The 17972-nt window shown below is 36.2% G+C and overlaps 1 protein-coding gene across 2 annotated transcripts in view; it reads right to left on the reverse strand.

Moving 5' to 3' along the window:
• Positions 1–3433: 3433 nt before the first annotated feature.
• SPATA17 (spermatogenesis associated 17) overlaps positions 3434–17972 on the reverse strand; it is an 87662-nt gene continuing 73123 nt past the window's right edge. For both annotated transcript variants that reach the window (XM_031060370.1, XM_005416149.2), the window contains one exon: positions 3434–3560. In XM_031060370.1, coding sequence (XP_030916230.1) covers positions 3480–3560 — 81 coding nt within the window. In that variant the 3' untranslated portion in view covers positions 3434–3479. The remainder of the gene's footprint in view (positions 3561–17972) is intronic.

The following is a 17972-nucleotide window of genomic DNA, read 5'->3' on the forward strand; positions in this document are numbered from 1 at the left end:
GCCAATTTTTGCACTGTTCCCTTTTAATGACTTTGCTTTCATCCTTGTACGAGTGCTGCCATCCCTACAGGTGGCTGAATCCAAAGAACATTCACTGGTCATTAGCAAGGAGGTGCAAAGAGGCTTTGAATGTTTAGCACTTGGAATGTAGGCCAGTGCATCTGATACAAACACAATAGCATTATTATTTGACTCTCTCAAGATCTATGATCTGTAAAAATTGCTCAGATATAAGTGACATCAAAGCATTATGTTCCAGGCTTTTTGTATGTAAGACAAAAATATCTAAGTGACACATCATGAGATAGTAGGGAGCTGGTAGGACGGGCTCTTCCCAGTATGGGCTGTTTTCTAAAGGACTTATTGAGCGTCTGCAGACATGCAGTAGGAAAGATCCAAACTTTTTTTTTCTCCTCTGTACACGTGAACTAAATCAGTTCAAATTACAAAAACTACTTTTCTGCTGCTGGAAACCAAGGAACATTCATGTCTTGCTGCATGCTGAAGGCAATATTTTGTCTTGCAGAGAATAGCAATCAAGTTCTTTGCTATAGTTTGGCTAAGGATGTTTAACTATTCACATTTGTTCAAGTACAATTAACTGAAATACATTCAATACATTCTTCTTTTTCTGAAGACTTATATTTGTCTATTTTCCCTACCATGACAGTGATTCTTTTTGATTTTTAGGTACCACTGCGAGAGTTTTGCTAAATGTCATAGCGAACTACATTCCTAAGAGGTTACAAGTCTTGCAGACACTTCAAGGTGCAGGAGTCCCTTACAAATTTTCAGAGTGCTCAGCTCATTTCCTGGTGCCTTATTTCCTGGTGCCATTCTATGTGTTAAAATTTTGTACAGTGAGAATAGATATTAACATCTCTTAAAAGCCAGAAATGTCTTCTCTGAAACACATAGCATGCTATAAAACAACAATTTTAATAATAAGGAAAACTCAGAGTATATAAAATGTTAAAAATATAATAGTTAAATATACTGGAAAAAGCAATTTAATAATTAAAACAGAAGGGTAAACTGTATCAGGAAGAAAGTTATACAGGAGTAACGTAAAACCACTTACACAATCAGTATTTTTACTGACGGTTACGCAACGATAGCATCAAAATTCTTCCTGTCTTGTTCATTATATTACTGCAGTGAATAGAAATATCAAAATTTCAGCTTTAATAGGCTTTAGCTGAAACTATAAGTTTGCCACTTGTAAACATTTTGATTTAAGCAAGACAGCAGAAGAAATGGTCCCTCTAGAATAATTATCAAATGGTTTGTGTAAATGTAAAAAAATGTTTGAGGTATTTAACGAGAAATGAAAGGACTCTGGGATTATACTGTGGCTACACAAAATAGTTTGGATGCTTTATGCCCATGAATGACCTAAATTCTGTTTGAACTCCAGATACAGAATATTGGATTCCCTGTGAAATGAAACTTGAAAAAGACACCCAAAATCCAAACCTCACTTTGTGGATGTTTATTTGTCTAATAAACTAAACAGATCTGGTTTTATGTAAGAACATTTCTGGTTATCTGCATAGAAACAGAAAAGTTTTGGCCTCTTTTTTGGCAAGAGGAGGAAAGGTGTGTATGTATCAAACAATTCCCATTGGAAGCGTTGGGTTTAACCTCCCTGTGTTCTCTGGCCCCTCAGACATGAGCACTAGCACCCTGCGGTACAGGCTGTGCTTTGTCCTGGGGACAGAGACACTGAAAGGAAGAAAGAGAAAGAAAGATTAATCTGATAAAGGCATCGCCATTTCTAATCGGACTGATGGGAAACTGTGGTATGAAGTTAAAGAGGCAACAGAGGGTGAATTACTGTGATGAACTACCTTAAAGCTGAAGCAATCAAATAGATAGCTCTCACATATAAAAATTACTGTGCCATCTTTATTCATCAACAGTTTTGCACAAGTGTGTTATGTTCAATCCCTTCCAGGAACAACTAAAGCACTCTGATACATTGGATCAGATTAAATCTTATCTGGGAAACTCAGCCACTGCGGTTGCTGCTTCCCGCTTCCCAGACTTAATTTCTCATAACAGAAATAAACCTTTAAAAGCTTGAGAATAACAAACTCCAAAAAGTAATACCAGTACAGCACAGTGCCTGCTCTTGGAACCTGCTGGAATGGAATTGGAAGGGCTTTTTCTCTTGTGTGTGGTAGCAGTAAAACTTTTTCACATAGCCTGACAGGTGAAAACCTAGAGAAAGGAAATTTGTGACTCCTAGTTTATAGAATCAGAGAATGGCTGGGGTTGCAAGGGACCTTTAACATCATTCAGATCCAATGTCCATGCCATGAGCAGACACACCTTCCACTAGGCCAGGTTCAGAAAGTAGTCATAAAAATAGACACGGAAGTTTTATTCACACTTATAGGGGCCATAAGAATCACATTTTAAAAATAGTACTAAAAAGCCTACCACTGAGTAACAGATAAACAATCAATATTTTATTCAAATATAATCAAATTATATGAAAAGTAAATATGGTATCATAGAAAATTCAGCATAAAATTCCTGTAAAAACCCACTCACATGATTTTAAGAATCAGCTTGTAATTTGATCTTTAAATATGCTGAGATCTTCCCATGATGCTGAATTCTTTGAGCCTTTTGAAGCGAATGGGCTCTGAGGGTACTCAATATTTTGCAGGACTGTTTGCTAATGAACAGAGGAAACAGGAACAGAAGCATAAGTTTTGTGTGATCAAATGTGTTCTTCTGACCAAGCATCACATGATTTTATACTCATGGCATACAGGACTAGGAGTAATGCACAAGTACTGATAAAGACAATTAAATGGAAATAGAAAAACTGACCTAGTAATAAGGTATATATGTTATCAGAACTTTATTTCTTTCAAAGCTGAAGTTCTTTCGCCCAGAGAAATGCTAACAGGATTTAAAATATGTTATCTTCCATTTAATGCCTATCCTGCACTTCTGAAGTCACAGATCAGTCAAGGATACCTAACACTGAAGATGATGAACAACACTGATGAACCAGATACATTTATAGTTGTGAGGGGGAAAAAAAGAGATAAATTTTACACTTTTTTCCTTTTTTAGTGTTACCTTCACTTATAAATGTGTAATAAATAATTGTGATTCTGAGTATTTTACTTGACTCTGACTTTGTAGTCTAAATTATTTATACTAAATAAAACACAGCTTTTCCAGAAATTATTACTTTAAGATAAAACTTTTTTTTAAATTCATTTTTGATAATTCTTGGAAGCCATATTGCCTAAAGTTCAAGCAAAATCAATTAAAACTACTTCAGACACAGTATCCATCACAAAAAGAGTATTTTATGGAACTTTTAGTCAACATACTGCTGTGTATTTGCAGAAATACATTTATTGACTAGTTTTCATGTGTCTCCAGGACAAACATACTGCTGTATATTTGCTGAAATACATTTATTGACTACTTTTCATGTGTCTCCAGGACAATTACAGTATTTGCCCAGTGCTGGAGTAAGTTTTCCCAAACTTTTCGAAGAGAGCAATTGATGAAAACAGAGTTTCAAAGTCCTAAAGAAAAGAGAGCAAAAAAATTATGTTAGGCTTAAGTGGGTTTGGCTTTTTTTTAAGGTATTTTAGAGTTCTACATATTGTCTTCTAGTTACATTTCATTACATAGATAGAATGCAAATTATGCAAAATACTGAATATTAAATATACATTTTTACATTATATGAATATTCCCTTGAAGAGAAGCAAAGGAATGGATTTAATTGAAAGCAAATATGTATTTCAAACTCTCAGCAACTAGAAGAACTGCAGAAATTTCCTGCTCTAGAAATAGTATTTTGCAAATCATGGTATACAAAAGTTTATTCTCCTCCCCGGAAACCAGGCAGGTTAAAGAAAGCACAATAGTCTTGCTATATTTAAACTTTTCTACCCTGGTTAACATTGAAACAGAGGTATTAAAACAGCTGCATAAGAAATATTTTTTAAAAATTAATAGTTATTAATTAAGTACTAGTGGCAACAAATTGATTAGGAGAAGCAGAGTGATTCCTGAACACGGTTTTTTTCCAAGGTAAATTTCTTGCTTATTACACTCAATTTTTTAAGTGTAAATGCTTAAAAATCTAAACTGGATAAGGGAAACACAAGTGAAGCTGTGCCTTAAGAGTACAACATCAATTCAGCCAACAAACAAGTAAAACAGAGTGTTCTAAACCATATTTTGATTTTTCTACTTAGTAAAAAATACTCATGGTAAATGATTAGGACATCCATGGTATTTAAAATCAAGGTTTTAAAACCTTCTTAATAAAATTATTTCGTTGAACCTGAAGGACTGAGGATAGTATAACAATAGAAAATACTTGGTTTGCTTTAAAATGGTTTTTACTTTTAGAAAGTAACATGCCACAGATGAACTCTCAGCTTTCTAGGATCTGATTATTCATTTTTAAGAAGTTGTTCTGAATACTCTGTACTGTTTTCTATTGCCAACAAGTAGCTCTGTGAAAATGGAGGAAATTGAAACACCTTTGAGTTGAATGTCTGAGGCCATGAGTTAAAGAAAGGGAAAAGTTTTATCTTTTCAACACATTTCCCAATCTGAAAGGTTTAATTTCATCTTTAAAAGAGAATAAAAACTTTTTTTTTTAGGACATGAAACAGAATTATGATTCCTTGGACACTTTGGATTTAGCTACTTCACAGAGCACATTTCAGCTGTACCTCTATCAACAGAGCACCTCTGACTTCGAGTAAGGTTCATGCAAACACTGACTGGGCCCACCTGCCTTTCATCTGCATTGCACTTTGCCAAACTGAGAACATATCATTTTTTACATCTCATAATTAAATTTGTTTACTATGATTCCAAATTTCTGGTGCATAAATCTTAAAATAGCAAGGTAGACATACATTAAAAATTAAATAATCTGTGTGTGATGTGAAAGTGAGTACTATCCCATTCCTAAATGATTCACAAGATTTACTCTTTAATGTTTCTCTATGCCTTGTACTGGCCAATTTTTTATTCAACAGAAATAGCCTATTTGCATATGTTGATATTAAACCTTTAGAATAGCACAATATTCTAATTTTCAGTGTCTGTTCAGCATCACAAGCACCTTCTTACCATAAGAAACTTTGTCCATATAATTATTATAATAAATATTATAGTATCTCCAATACAACCGCAAATGGTTTCCTTCTAAAGCGAAGCTAGTTATACTTAATTCAGTAAATTAACCAGACTAATTCTGTTCATGGGAATGGAAAAATCAACAAACCAGCTCTAGTTGCTCAGAAAGCAAGCAGATAATCCAGCAATAATTTAGGATTAAGCAGTAATTCAGAGCAGAACATGGTATCTATTATTTTTAAAACAGAAAGTATCTCATTAATTTACATGCAGGACAGTTACATACAGCTTAACAAATTGTGACCAGTTTAGCAAGTGATGAACTTCGGGTGAGACAGGGAAACCAGTGAAACCTGTGCAGCTCCCTATCAGGATAAAATCAGGAATGGGAAGGCTGAGCACTGCAGAGATCTTTATTTGCTGGAGCAGACGGCTTTTGCTATTAGGATTCCTGGCCAAACAAAAACAATTGGCTGCCAAAATTAGCTCCTTGGGACGATTTAGGAGCCTTTGAAGTGAACAGTGTTTTTGAGCTGGAACTAAGCCCAGGTCCAGCTTCAAACTCAAATCAAAATGACAAAGAGGAAATTTTTTGCGCCACACACCCCCTCAGTGTAAGATTACTTTGGTTTGGCAGCTGTACTGTTTATCTTGTTATTTAAAACTATTCCACTAGATACTCACAACTGAGCATTTAAACAACTGGCTCTGATTATGACGACAGCAGTTATGTTTGACCACATTTAGGGAACATTACAGAGTCTGATGGATAAATAAAAGCATTCTTGGCTTTAGAGTTACATTAATTAAAGAAGTTTAGGAAGCATACAAGGTAAAAATTGCATAGCATGCATTTAAAATATAAATATCTCTTTGGGAAACAGATATTGTTTCTATTTTTTCTGTATTTGAAGATAAAGATTTTAATCAGATTTCAACAGAGAAATAAAGTAAGGCCTGAAATCACCACCTGCCCTTGCAAGATCTACCTCACAGCACAAAGGGAAAGGAATTGGAGGCCAGGTTCTTACATCCATCTAATGGAATGGTGAAATGACCACTCAAAGCATGAAAAGAAGCATAGTGATGCACTGCTCATTGATTCTGATGGGAATCATCTTGAATTTAGGCTGTTTAGTACATAGCATAGAAGTTATGAAGTTATGTAAATAATCCTTTTGAAGAACATAGGTTGTGAATGGAGAAAAACAGGCTTCGTCAAAATTATTTTCACCATCAGTTCCTCTCTGTTGGTAGCTGGAATGAATAGACTTACAAATATGAATTCACACATATTGGTGAGCTCAGTCTATAGTTTTGCACTCTTGGGACCTCAGGAGCTAAGCTTTATGGAATTTTTCTACAATGCATTCTTAAATCATGCCATATATGATCTCACAGCATCAGAACCTGAAATTCTCAGCACTGAGAACTACTTTGAAATTCCCAAAGTTGATATAATGCTTCCTTTTTAAATTTGTCCAGCTTTGACTCCTTTCACTCTGGTAAATTGTAAGTGACTCAAGTTCAGCTGACAGAGCTTCACAAGACCCTTTCAATGTATTATATACTTGAGCTTGTGAGCTCATCAGTTCGAAACAATGGAGTCAGAAAAGGTGGCATAAAGCCACCAAAGATTTGTCTCAATCAGCACTCTGATGTCATAGATTAGAGTTGCCAAATGGTTACATAGTCTATATTTGGAATGTTATTAAAGCAAATTCCAGAGACATTTTTCATCTGACTATTCAGACTTATATAAATACAGATCACGTACAAATGCTGGCAAATGAACAAGACCTTGTAGACCTTCAGATTGGTTTGGAGGCCCTTGAAAATGACTTCTGTGATATTCTAGAAACAAATTTGTACTAACAGTGTTTCTTTCCAAGCAATTTTGAGAGTACTGTACAATATCCCATAATATAAAAATGCAGTTAAAAATGAGATAGGAATTACCATTGAATATCTTCGTGAAAATTTAATGAAGTAGAAAGTCAGCTGCCTCAGACCAAAGAAAGTAGAGACAAACAGCAGTAGCATATTGACTCTCAGATTCTAAGGCCAGAGAGCACTATTATTACAATTTATTCTCAGCTCCTGCATACACACTTCAGGGTAATTTCACATATCAAATCTCTCAAGTCCATAATAATTATGAAACTGTTAAGCATGTGATAAACTTGGAGCAATGAGTATACAATAAACTCACATTATCTGATTTACAGGATAGGATAGTCTTTCCTTTCTCTGCAATGACAAAACTTGTGTTTGCTGAATAAGTAAAGATTTGGTTGCATGAATTGAGACTAAATTTGTGTTAGGCTGTACAAATATAGAATTCCTTCATGGGTTAGTAGAAGCAACTTGTGCAGAAATTTCAAATATAAATTGCATAATGACAAGCATTCTCTGAAATGTATAGCATTCCATCAATAGCAGATATTCAGAGCAGTGATTCCTCTTCTGAGTCAATCAAAAATACTCAAGAGACAGTGTATAAATGCATTATGTCAACCATGGCACCGCGTGCTGAGTAAAAGGTAAACCAATCCATGAAAATTTTGCATCTGAGAAAAACCTTTTTGTAGTGCTGGAATTGTATCTGTTGCTCCTATAGAGACATTAGGCCTCTTCGGTTCTTCTCTTTATAGAATACCTATTCTGAGTGTAAATTCTGTTAGGAATTAATGGCAGAAGGAATAACTCAAAAACAGGCACAGCTGCTGGAATAATAATTCTATCTTCATGCTACTCAGTAGCAAAACCAGGAAACAATACTTTGAAACTAATATCTACAGGCACACACCAAGACCTCAGAGGATGCAGTGGGAAATTCTGTACAAATTTCCCTGCAGCAGGAAAGCAGGAATGTTAGTGTAGGGTGAGCCACTGAGCAATCCTGCTTTCCCACAAAGTTGGGAGACATCCCATATGTACAGCTCCTTTGGAAGCCAGGCAGTACTGCCAAGTATCACTGCTCAGCTCTCATCCACAACCCCACCTGCTAAACACTAAGTGGTCATATTTAAGTTTCCTATGATCCTAATTCTTGCAATAGTAAAATAAAGTTTTAAATGGAGCTGTCATAGTAAGCCTCCTGATCTGCTAATAGCCACAGAGGTCTCTAACAAGGAAGCAAACCAGAAACAGCAAGCTGTTAGACAAGTAAAATGTTGATCCAGCTAACTTTTATTCTCAGCAAATTTATCAATACTGGTTAACAATACTTCCAACTAGTACCGGGCCTTCTGACATGACAAAATGAGTGTAACAACCCGTTCTGTCAATACAACACAAATGTCATTTCAAGTACTCAAAACCCACTAAGCTACCCTAAAAAAGATTGATTTATCTGCTCCAGTGTTTCTTTGGGGCAAACTTTTCTCACAACTGAAACCAATTAGTGGGCCTGGCACTTGTAGTGCAAAATGTAGGTCAGCATCAAGTAATAAAAAAGTATTGACTTTTCTCTGTCTGTAAGCAGCATGAAAGGGGTGCCATGGCCTTGTCGTATATGAAAAGAGCTCCATTAATTTCACTTATTTCAACCAGGGCTGTCAAATACTAATGCTTCTATTGCACTTTTCACACAAAGTACATTGACACCAATCCTGGCCCCAGTGTAACAAGTATACAATATTTCAGTCAGTGAAAGGGGTACTATAATTTTTAATTCCCTGTTGCACATTTAGTCTCTTTAAGCAGCACTGCTCATAAGACTTACTAAGAGATATGAGCTGGGACATTAATAACAGCTTCACACTACTTCCCATGGGCAACAGAACCTATTTCTTGGGCACAGCTTAAACAGCTAATTAGCCATAAAGTTCAGGACACAGTTGTTTGGCATAACGCTGTTTCTCTGGCTGGTGGGCACAGACTGCCAATTTTACTTTCTGCTGTGGAGAAAAAAACCCAAAATCTAGGAAGAGGTCTTCCATGACTTAAGGCCATAAAATTGAAAAGCTAATGTGTTAACCAATTGGGTCAACCAGCCCCTTCATATGAGAGACAATAACAAAAGCCTGGAGTATGCCTTAGGGACTGGATCTGATTGTGTCAGCACAGGGGTATTGACTCCCAGGCAGGAGCCTCATCAGAGCTCCCTGCCCCACAGCTGACAAGTGACCACTGCTGTGAGTTAGGGAGTAGAACTGCACCTTTCCCTATTCAACTTACCAACATGATGCAGAGGAGGAGAAGGAAGAACTAACCTCTGCCTCCTCCTTCAACTGTCCACTACTGCTACCAGTACGAAAATCTCTACATTTTGTTCTTTCTGGTAGGAGCAATAAAGTTTTCATGGAAGCATACATAAGTTTCTCCATATTGTGGACAGACACAGCAGAGGTTAAACTGACTCAAAATGCTGTGATCCTGTTTCCCTCTAGTCTCTGCAATTTGCCTTCTAAACTGACTTTTCTTTTTTTTCAAGTGAAATTTTATGGTTCTTGTTGACAAGCTTGAGGGCTCTGAGTGTGATGCCTAACTCATTCCCTAATTACCTCCCGCAAATGCAAACATCACCACCAACAATAAAACTCTTTGATTTAAAAAGACTGGGTGACTATGGTAAAAGGCAATTTTCTACTTGCTTTAATGACTTTGTAAGTCTTACCCTTTGAATCAACTTGCTATTAGATCTTAAAATAAAATGATATTGTATAGCCATCATAAAAGGCAACTTTATAACCTTCTGTGTTACACTTACATCAGACAAGTTTCTTTCTATTTGTTAGTTTTAGTCTTTTATTGACATTATGATAATGTGTTATAAAAAAGAATCAGGAAATTATGTTCGCAGTAGGAAATTTAACAACACTATTTTAATATCCTATCTTCCAAACAGAAAGAGAAAACATTAATTGCTACTTAATTTATGTGACAAACATTTCATTATTTTTACACTTAATTTTTCATGGATATTTATAACTATCACTGACTCTCACACGTTTTACTTTTTATGAATTAAAAATGAGGAATCTAAACTCAAACAGTGCTTGCTAGAAATTGTGGAAGATTTCTAATGATGGCTCATGAGTTTGAAAAACCACTGACTTGAAAATCACATAGGTTTAAATGCTTTTTTGTGTGATGTGTCAGGTACAAGCAGCACAGCCATGTGTGCTCCCTTGGGACAGCCAAACATTGAAATTATAACTCCATTCCTCCCTTTCTGGAGTATTGGAGAAAGGAGTGTTCTGCTACTCATCCATGCTCACTGAAGTTTCCTTTCATTGCTCTGTAGCTAAATTGTGCTAATTTGTGCATCAGAGATAGTTGGAGGCAACTGACAATCAAGCTCTAAAACTTCTTGTCCTCATTGGTGCAAGGTAGGAGCAGGTGTGCTCTAGGCTTGAAAAGAGCCTATTTTAGCTCCTGCATGGTTAGAAGCAGTTTGGAGAGAGGAACAAAAGTTTCATAGCTGCACAAATTAAGCTATGGCATGACAGAAAATAATGGTGCTCTTCAAAATGCAATCGTTTAAGTCACTGTACAAGGAAAGCACAACTATTCCTAAACAAGTAAATATTCTGTAATAGTCATGTTCATTAAGGATTACAAATGTGTCAACCCTTAATGTCCTTTCTCACAAGCAAATTATCATTGGGTTCCGATGGAAGTTCTGCGCAAGGAAGGACAAAGGAAAAGAGGGGAAGGACTTGGCCTAGTAAATTATTTTTTCCTGTAAGTGTTGCCTCTGTAAAATTAACCTGGGATCTGAAACTAGGCTGTCCTTTTTGTCATGTGTAATATAACTAGCAATGAAGATTTGTGGTCCAAATTTGCATTTGTTACATTTACTTAGTACCCTGCAGTCATTGTGGTTGCCCAAGGGGGAGGAAGGGTACCCAGCTGTACCCTCTATGTCCATTTATTCCATTTATTAATGATCTGCAAGCCAAGGCACTGTATGGTCCTTCCTCTCAAACATGGACTAGCTTTGCAATGCTTTAGAAAGAAATGCAGTCTCCGTTATAAATAACTGTTCAGTTAATTAATTTTTTTAAGTGTATAAAGCTAACCTACAGAAGAAGAAGAAGTCACCTTGATGTAGACACTTTCCAGGTACTTTGAGACCTGTTCAGAGTCAGTATCAACATTACAAGTATAGTTTCCTGCACGAAGTTACAGTGCATGCTCTACCATACTTTAGGCAATGTTATGAAACAACATCACCCAAATTCTATTCTGAATGTCTGTATATGAACCAAAATTGCAAAATATAATACTCCATTTTTTCACTATGTAGCCCTTTTTTTTAACAAGTAAATTAAATTAAGAAACCAATGTGAATTCTTTGCAAGCTATTTCATACTTGGATACACTTGAACTTTACTGAATCTGGGCTAAAAAACAAATGTGCAGTTGAAATAGTTCAGTAAGTATTCAGAATCCCAAGAGGTATTTATTTGCTATTGTCATGCAAATATCTACCTCTTACAGTGTATTTTAACAAAATATCTCTGAAGAGGGGAGTAGAAATCCATCTTAATCTACTTAAGATTTATAAATAACATTGTCAAGAACAAAAACACTCTAATGAGAAATATATAGGCCCTTAAAGAAGTTCTTAAATCTGAGGTGGAGTCTAACACACAAAAAACCACAGACTTAAAAAGCATCTGATGGAAAAAAGTAAAGGACATATTTTTATGACAGCATTTTTAAACCAGCTTCTTGTCCTGTCCATCACACACACTCCACTAGCAACAGGCCTTGCATTATAAACTATTGCATTTAGGGACAACCATCTTGACTTAGGCCATTTGTAAGCTGCCCCCTTCATTGTCTAATCTGTTCAACTACCACATTCTCTTTTCAGCTGAAAATAAGCCAGTGCCAAGTGTTCAATGCCAAGAAAAACTCAGAACCACTTTTAACCTGCTAGACTAAAGCCAGAAAATATTTAACCTGCCAAGATCAAGTTGCAACTCTCTGTAACTTGTCAAAATCATGCCACCAGGAGTTAAGGAGGAAAAATTCTGAGTTGAAATCCTCAAATGAAAGTATTTTTTATCTTATTTGGCTTCTGATATGCAGCAAAACCAGTACTTCAGTTAGACTTCATCCGGTTTCACATGGTTCTGGATGATGCTTTCTAACCCGATTGTTTTCTGTGATGAAATTACTAGATATGCAGATCAAAGGAGAACAGTGGATGATGCTGTCAGGCTGAGCTCTAGCAAGGCTTTCAACACAATCTCCTAGAGAATCCTTTTAACCAAGCTGGTAAATTATAGTCTAGATGTGCAGATTAATAGATGTAATAGCTGCCTGGAGTCTTAGGTTCAAACGGTAGCAATGAATGGCTTCTCCTCAACAGGACCTGGGTACCAACATATTTCCTCAGGTGCTGTCTTGGGGCCTATCTTAATATCTCCCTCAGTGACCTGGAGGTGGAGATGGAATGCCCTCTTCTCAGGTTCCTGGATCACGCCAAAGCAATGGGCACCATGGAGACACTGGAGGGCTGTCACTCAGAGTGATGCAGACAGGCTGGGGGAATGGCCTGACAGAACCTTACAGGACACAGGATGGACATATTCACCTGGCAGAGACTCATCCTAGAGAAAAGCAGGCTGGAGGCTGACAGGCTGGGCAGCAGCTCTGCAGAAGAGGAGCTGCTGGCCCTTGTGGGCAACTGGCTAAACATGCGTCAGCAGTTTGTCCTAGCACTGATGAAAGCTAAAGAGAAAACCAGCCCTCGTCCTCCAGAAATACAAGCTACCTTCAGAAGAGATAGAAATGATCAAACTCAAAGATTTCCTCATTTTGCAGGCAGCTTCCTCTGCAGATGGGCTAACACTAGAGAAACTACTCATCTCTCATCCAGTGTTTACACATGCTCTCATTAATCAATCAAATGAGAACAAAAGCTTTTAAACTAATTCCTATTGCTATTTTTTCTGTCTGCATTTACTCACGTATGATAACACATTTTCTTTATGCGTCATGTTTTCAGTGGCACTTTTTCTTCTGTGTAAATCCACCGGTTCTTTGATACAGTTCAGGAATAGCATCAGCTACAGTGATTACTCACTCAGCGGCCACAGACTTGTTTTGGCATTGGCATGAAGTTAGTTCTGACAAACTTGCTGATTAGAAGCTTTGGGGAGAAGAACAGCTGGTATTTATAGCCAAACATTGTTACAGATTAAACATTATTCAGAAAAAAATTATATGGATTACACTTATTGGCACAAATTTTAAAAATAGATTGCTGAGCAATTCAAAAACTAAAACCATGCTGCATTGGTTCTGATATGAATACATGTTACGTATATATTAAATGCAACAACAACACAGCAATAGTCTGTGGTGGTGCATAAGCAAAAGTTTGTTTCATTTTTCAGCTGGATAACTTTTGAACTAGATTCAACACTCTGCTGGCCACGCTGAGGAAATAATTCAGCCTAAGACTTTAACATCTACACCTTTAATGTCTATACAGAACTTTCAATGTATAGCTGAGTATGATTATATCTTATAAAGAAGAGGAATTGGGAATTTTTACAATGTTTTATATGCTAATTTATTCATTGACAATGTAGTAGCAATGTAAGTTATACTGTAAAGTTTCCCATACTTCTCTGAGGACTTCAGATTTGAACTGAAGTGTGGAAATTCTTTAAATAGCAACACATTTTGGTCTTCCTTTTGCCAAAGGCTTGGACATCTGCAAAAACTACAAATCATGCCAAACTCTTTGAGTGATATATGGAGGACCACAATCCACTAGGAAATAAGCTAAGACGAAGTCATTCATTTCATTTAGGTCTTTCAGTGGGATTTGAACCATCCAGCCCACAAACCATGTCTCAGGAGATTGCAGTGTATATCCAGCCCACAGTAATAATGATTCATATACATATATGTGTATATGCTTTATTGCTACCTTTAGCTGGATTAAAAGCAATATATCAAATTTTATATTTCTGCTTCTTTTATTAGCTTTCTAGGACTTGATCAGCTGATAGAGGCAATAATGAAATGTTTTTTTATAAACTGGAGTTTGTAAGTCCTGTCCTGAGAATGTAATATTTCAAAAAATAGCCTAAGCTTTGGGGAAAAAACCAATTACAGAAACAGCATTAAAAATGCCAAGCACTGGGCAGAAGCAATTCTGGATCAGTTTAAAAAAGTGATTGATGAAACTCTAATCTGAGCTGAAGGAACAGTTTCACGACAAGCTGTGACCATTCCACACACTTCATTAGCTGCCATAATTAGCCTGGTGTTTCAATTTGTTAGAACTGGTGGGGACAATTTTACTCAGAATGCAAACATCAAAAAACAGGGTGCCTCAGACTTCAGAAGAGGCTGATGAGAAGCTTTTCTAGTCTTTGTTAACTAAAAGATTAATTACAGCTGATGGGAGGCTGTATTCTGATTGTCACTCTGTCTATGTGCATTACTTTTAGCATTAGAAGAAAGACATGGTTGACACTACACTGCTCAATCAAGCAGCTTTGCATTAGTGCACAAAGTCTGTTAATATGCAATGTTTCTATTATTTCTCTTTTTCCTTTCCTCCGCCCTAAGTTTAAGGCTCTCACATCGAACAAGTTATTCTTTAAAAGAGCAGGGTGTTAAGTTGGTAATGACAAGCGCTTATCATACAGGCTGCCAGTCCTTCACATGACTACAGGTGAGAAATCCTGACATGTTTCAAAGCTACAAGCCAGGAATATTATTACTTTCTATTATCACAATCAGAATGTAAATAACTTCTCAAATAATCTCATTATGAGAAAAAAACCCCACTACAGTTGTGAAACTGGTACTGTGTGCTTCAGCCTTTGTACCCTACCCCTCTACCTCAGGTGCGGTTACCTCTATACATTAACTCATCAAAGCTTGTAGGGTTGTTTATATGGACGTGAAGTTTGAAATTGAAGTGCAAAGGTTAGTCCTGAATAATTCCATAACTTTCATTCTAGAACATTAACACATGCCAAATCACCTACTCATAAAAACACTTCTCATGTAGATATGCCTTTCATTTTCCTTACAGCTATTATGAACTAAAACTGTAAGAGAAGAAATAATACAGCTTATCATGGTAGAATATCCTTTTAACATGAGTTGGTAAAGGGCATGTTGAACCCAGCTCTTCATTGCATTACATGAATAAACACAGAAGTGTATTCCAAAGTGGATATCATACCATGTTTTAAAATGGGGCAAATTAGTCCAGAATTGATTCATAATTTAAATTTTGAAGAAAGAAGCATCAGAATCTTACATCAAACCATTAAGACAACAAGCAGTCTGTACTACTTTCCATGTCTCATTCATTCCAACATAACTGCACAAAGCTGTTACTGTGGTTTATCCTATACAACAAATGCAGGTTACTCTAAAATCCATTTTTATGCACTGAAGTCCTACTGCTCTGAGTATAATGTACTTTTGCACCCTGGAGAGAGCATCAAAACAAGCAAAAAGCCCACAAACTCACAGACTTACTTTCAACCTGGGCTCATACCTGGCATAGGATCTTAGAACACCAGTAGGTGTTAGTAGCATTTAAATTATAAAACTATACAATCATAATGAGTCAGTGTAGCAAAATCTCTAATTCAGACATCATTTCAAGATGCAACAATCTGCAGTTCTATGTGAACCTGTTGCAAGAAAGTCATCAAAATATGTGTCTCTCATCTTAGACCTCAATTTTTCTAACTCACCAGCAATGTATGTTTAAAGATGAGATTTTACAAGTGTGCTTTTCTGAGAAAATAGGTAACACCATTTTTCCTAGAACATTCTGTCTGAATGGCATGAATTTACATATTGATTATGTTCATTATGGGTCAGATCCTTATCTCATGCCAATTGGCCCAGCTCCATGGATGTATTTCAGTTATGCTAGGGCTGAGGACCAGCTCTCAAACCTGAAGCTTTCAACAGTTGTATGGCCCACATAATTCTCAGAGGACTGTGAAAAGCTTTTGGTTACTTTAATTTCAACTCCATTTAACAAGCACAAACAAGGTCTTGGTGAGTATTATCAAATAATGAGTAGCTTGCTTTTGCAGGTAAGTTCCATAAAGGATTTTAAGTGACTTCAAAATATAGCCTTTTTAATTCAATATTGTGGCAAATTGAATTGAGTTGAAATACATTATGTTTGACATACATATAAAAAAATCTACTTAATTCCAAGAATACTGAACAGTCTATGCAAAACTGATATGAAAAGGCAAGGCCATGGATTTCCCAGTTTACTGTATGGATTTTGAACTCCAACAAAATCATATCCAAATAGCCAACACCTAAAACCAATATAAATAAATCAAGTGTAACTCCAGTATCTACTGTTTCTAGATTAACTGTTTTTTTGCAATTTAAAGCTGTGCCACAAATTATTGTAATGCACACTAAGCACATATTGAAGGAATTGGGCAAGATACTCTATTTCTAAAGTGTTTCTGATTAAATAAAAGGCTTTAAAATGTTTAAGCAATGTGTGCAATGGGAATTATTTATAAAGCTTAAACATACATACATCTCAGTCACAGAAATACTGCTTAAAGTTAACTGTTACTAAAAATGCGAGGTTTTCTTTCATACCACTAAATGCAAGTTACATTATTAAATGAGGAAGGTAGGCAAAGCAAGACATTTATCATCCAACAGACAAATGACAGAGGATTGCTAGTTAGACAGTATAATAAGTGCCATCTAATTTTCTCCTTCGAATCAATTTATTCTTCAAAGCCTTGGATCATCATCAAGGGACTGCATTTTCCCGCTGAGAAATTACAGAACTGAAAATCAGGTTTTATAAAATATTCAACTAGTTGCCCACAAGCCCTTACAAATAACGACTAGAATGCATTTGATTGGACTAGCGGTGACAGTATCTCTTCTTATGCAAATAATTGAATGGTTCGACTCTTCTCAGATACTACTTTGTAGCACTACTTCAAAATCAGACCCTGCGACTCATCAGTAACCACTAGAAAGTTTTTTCAGCCTTCCAGTTATGCACAGATTCTTTTCTGCATTTAGTTGAACATCAGCCAAAGGTACATTTTGCATGTTTTTATTTGCTTCACAGTGTTTACCATCTTTCTACAACCAAGAAAATAATTTGAAAGCTCAATGATAGTTAATAATAATTATTAATTGTATATCAAGAATAGGATTTTTCAAAAGCAGCCCAACAGTGGTGATCTTAAGGATTTTCTCAAAGAAAACAATCTACAACTCAGAACCTTTCCAGTGAGAGCTCTGAAAGTGATCTTCATAACAAAATGTAATTCTGTAAATAAGTCAGAGTCACAAGGAACCTGGAAAGATCATTATGTAAACTGTCAGAAGTAGGAATTGTCATTTGCTTTCCTGGAAAACAAAATGGGTGCATCTTATAAGAGAGACTTCATTCTAGCCTGTGAATGAGAGGTAATGTCTGGTGTTCCCATTTTTGAACATGGCACACATGGCACACTCCTGCTTTCCTCAATACCTTTCCTTCTCAACAGTATATTATGACATCAAAAAAAAAAAAAAAAGAGATCAGAAGTAGAAGTTGCAAAACCTAGTTTAAGATACTTTTTGTACCCAGTTTCAAAGACCACCTGCTTATTAAGTTTTTCTGTGATATTAAGTTGGGCAACACTGCTCTTTTTCTGTACTATCTAATCAGGGAGCCAAACACCTGAGCTCCATGGAGCCCACAGCTCTGAAGAGTAATGCTGTTGAGGGAATCAGCCTATGTGGAGGAAGGTAATCACTATTTACAGCAGCATTCTGGCTCCAAGTGGTTCTTCTGAGAGCAGAAAATATATATTACAGGGTAGAACAGACTGACTTTTCAT

This window comes from Geospiza fortis, unplaced genomic scaffold, assembly GCF_000277835.1.
Source record: "Geospiza fortis unplaced genomic scaffold, GeoFor_1.0 scaffold41, whole genome shotgun sequence".
NCBI classification, from domain to species: domain Eukaryota; kingdom Metazoa; phylum Chordata; class Aves; order Passeriformes; family Thraupidae; genus Geospiza; species Geospiza fortis.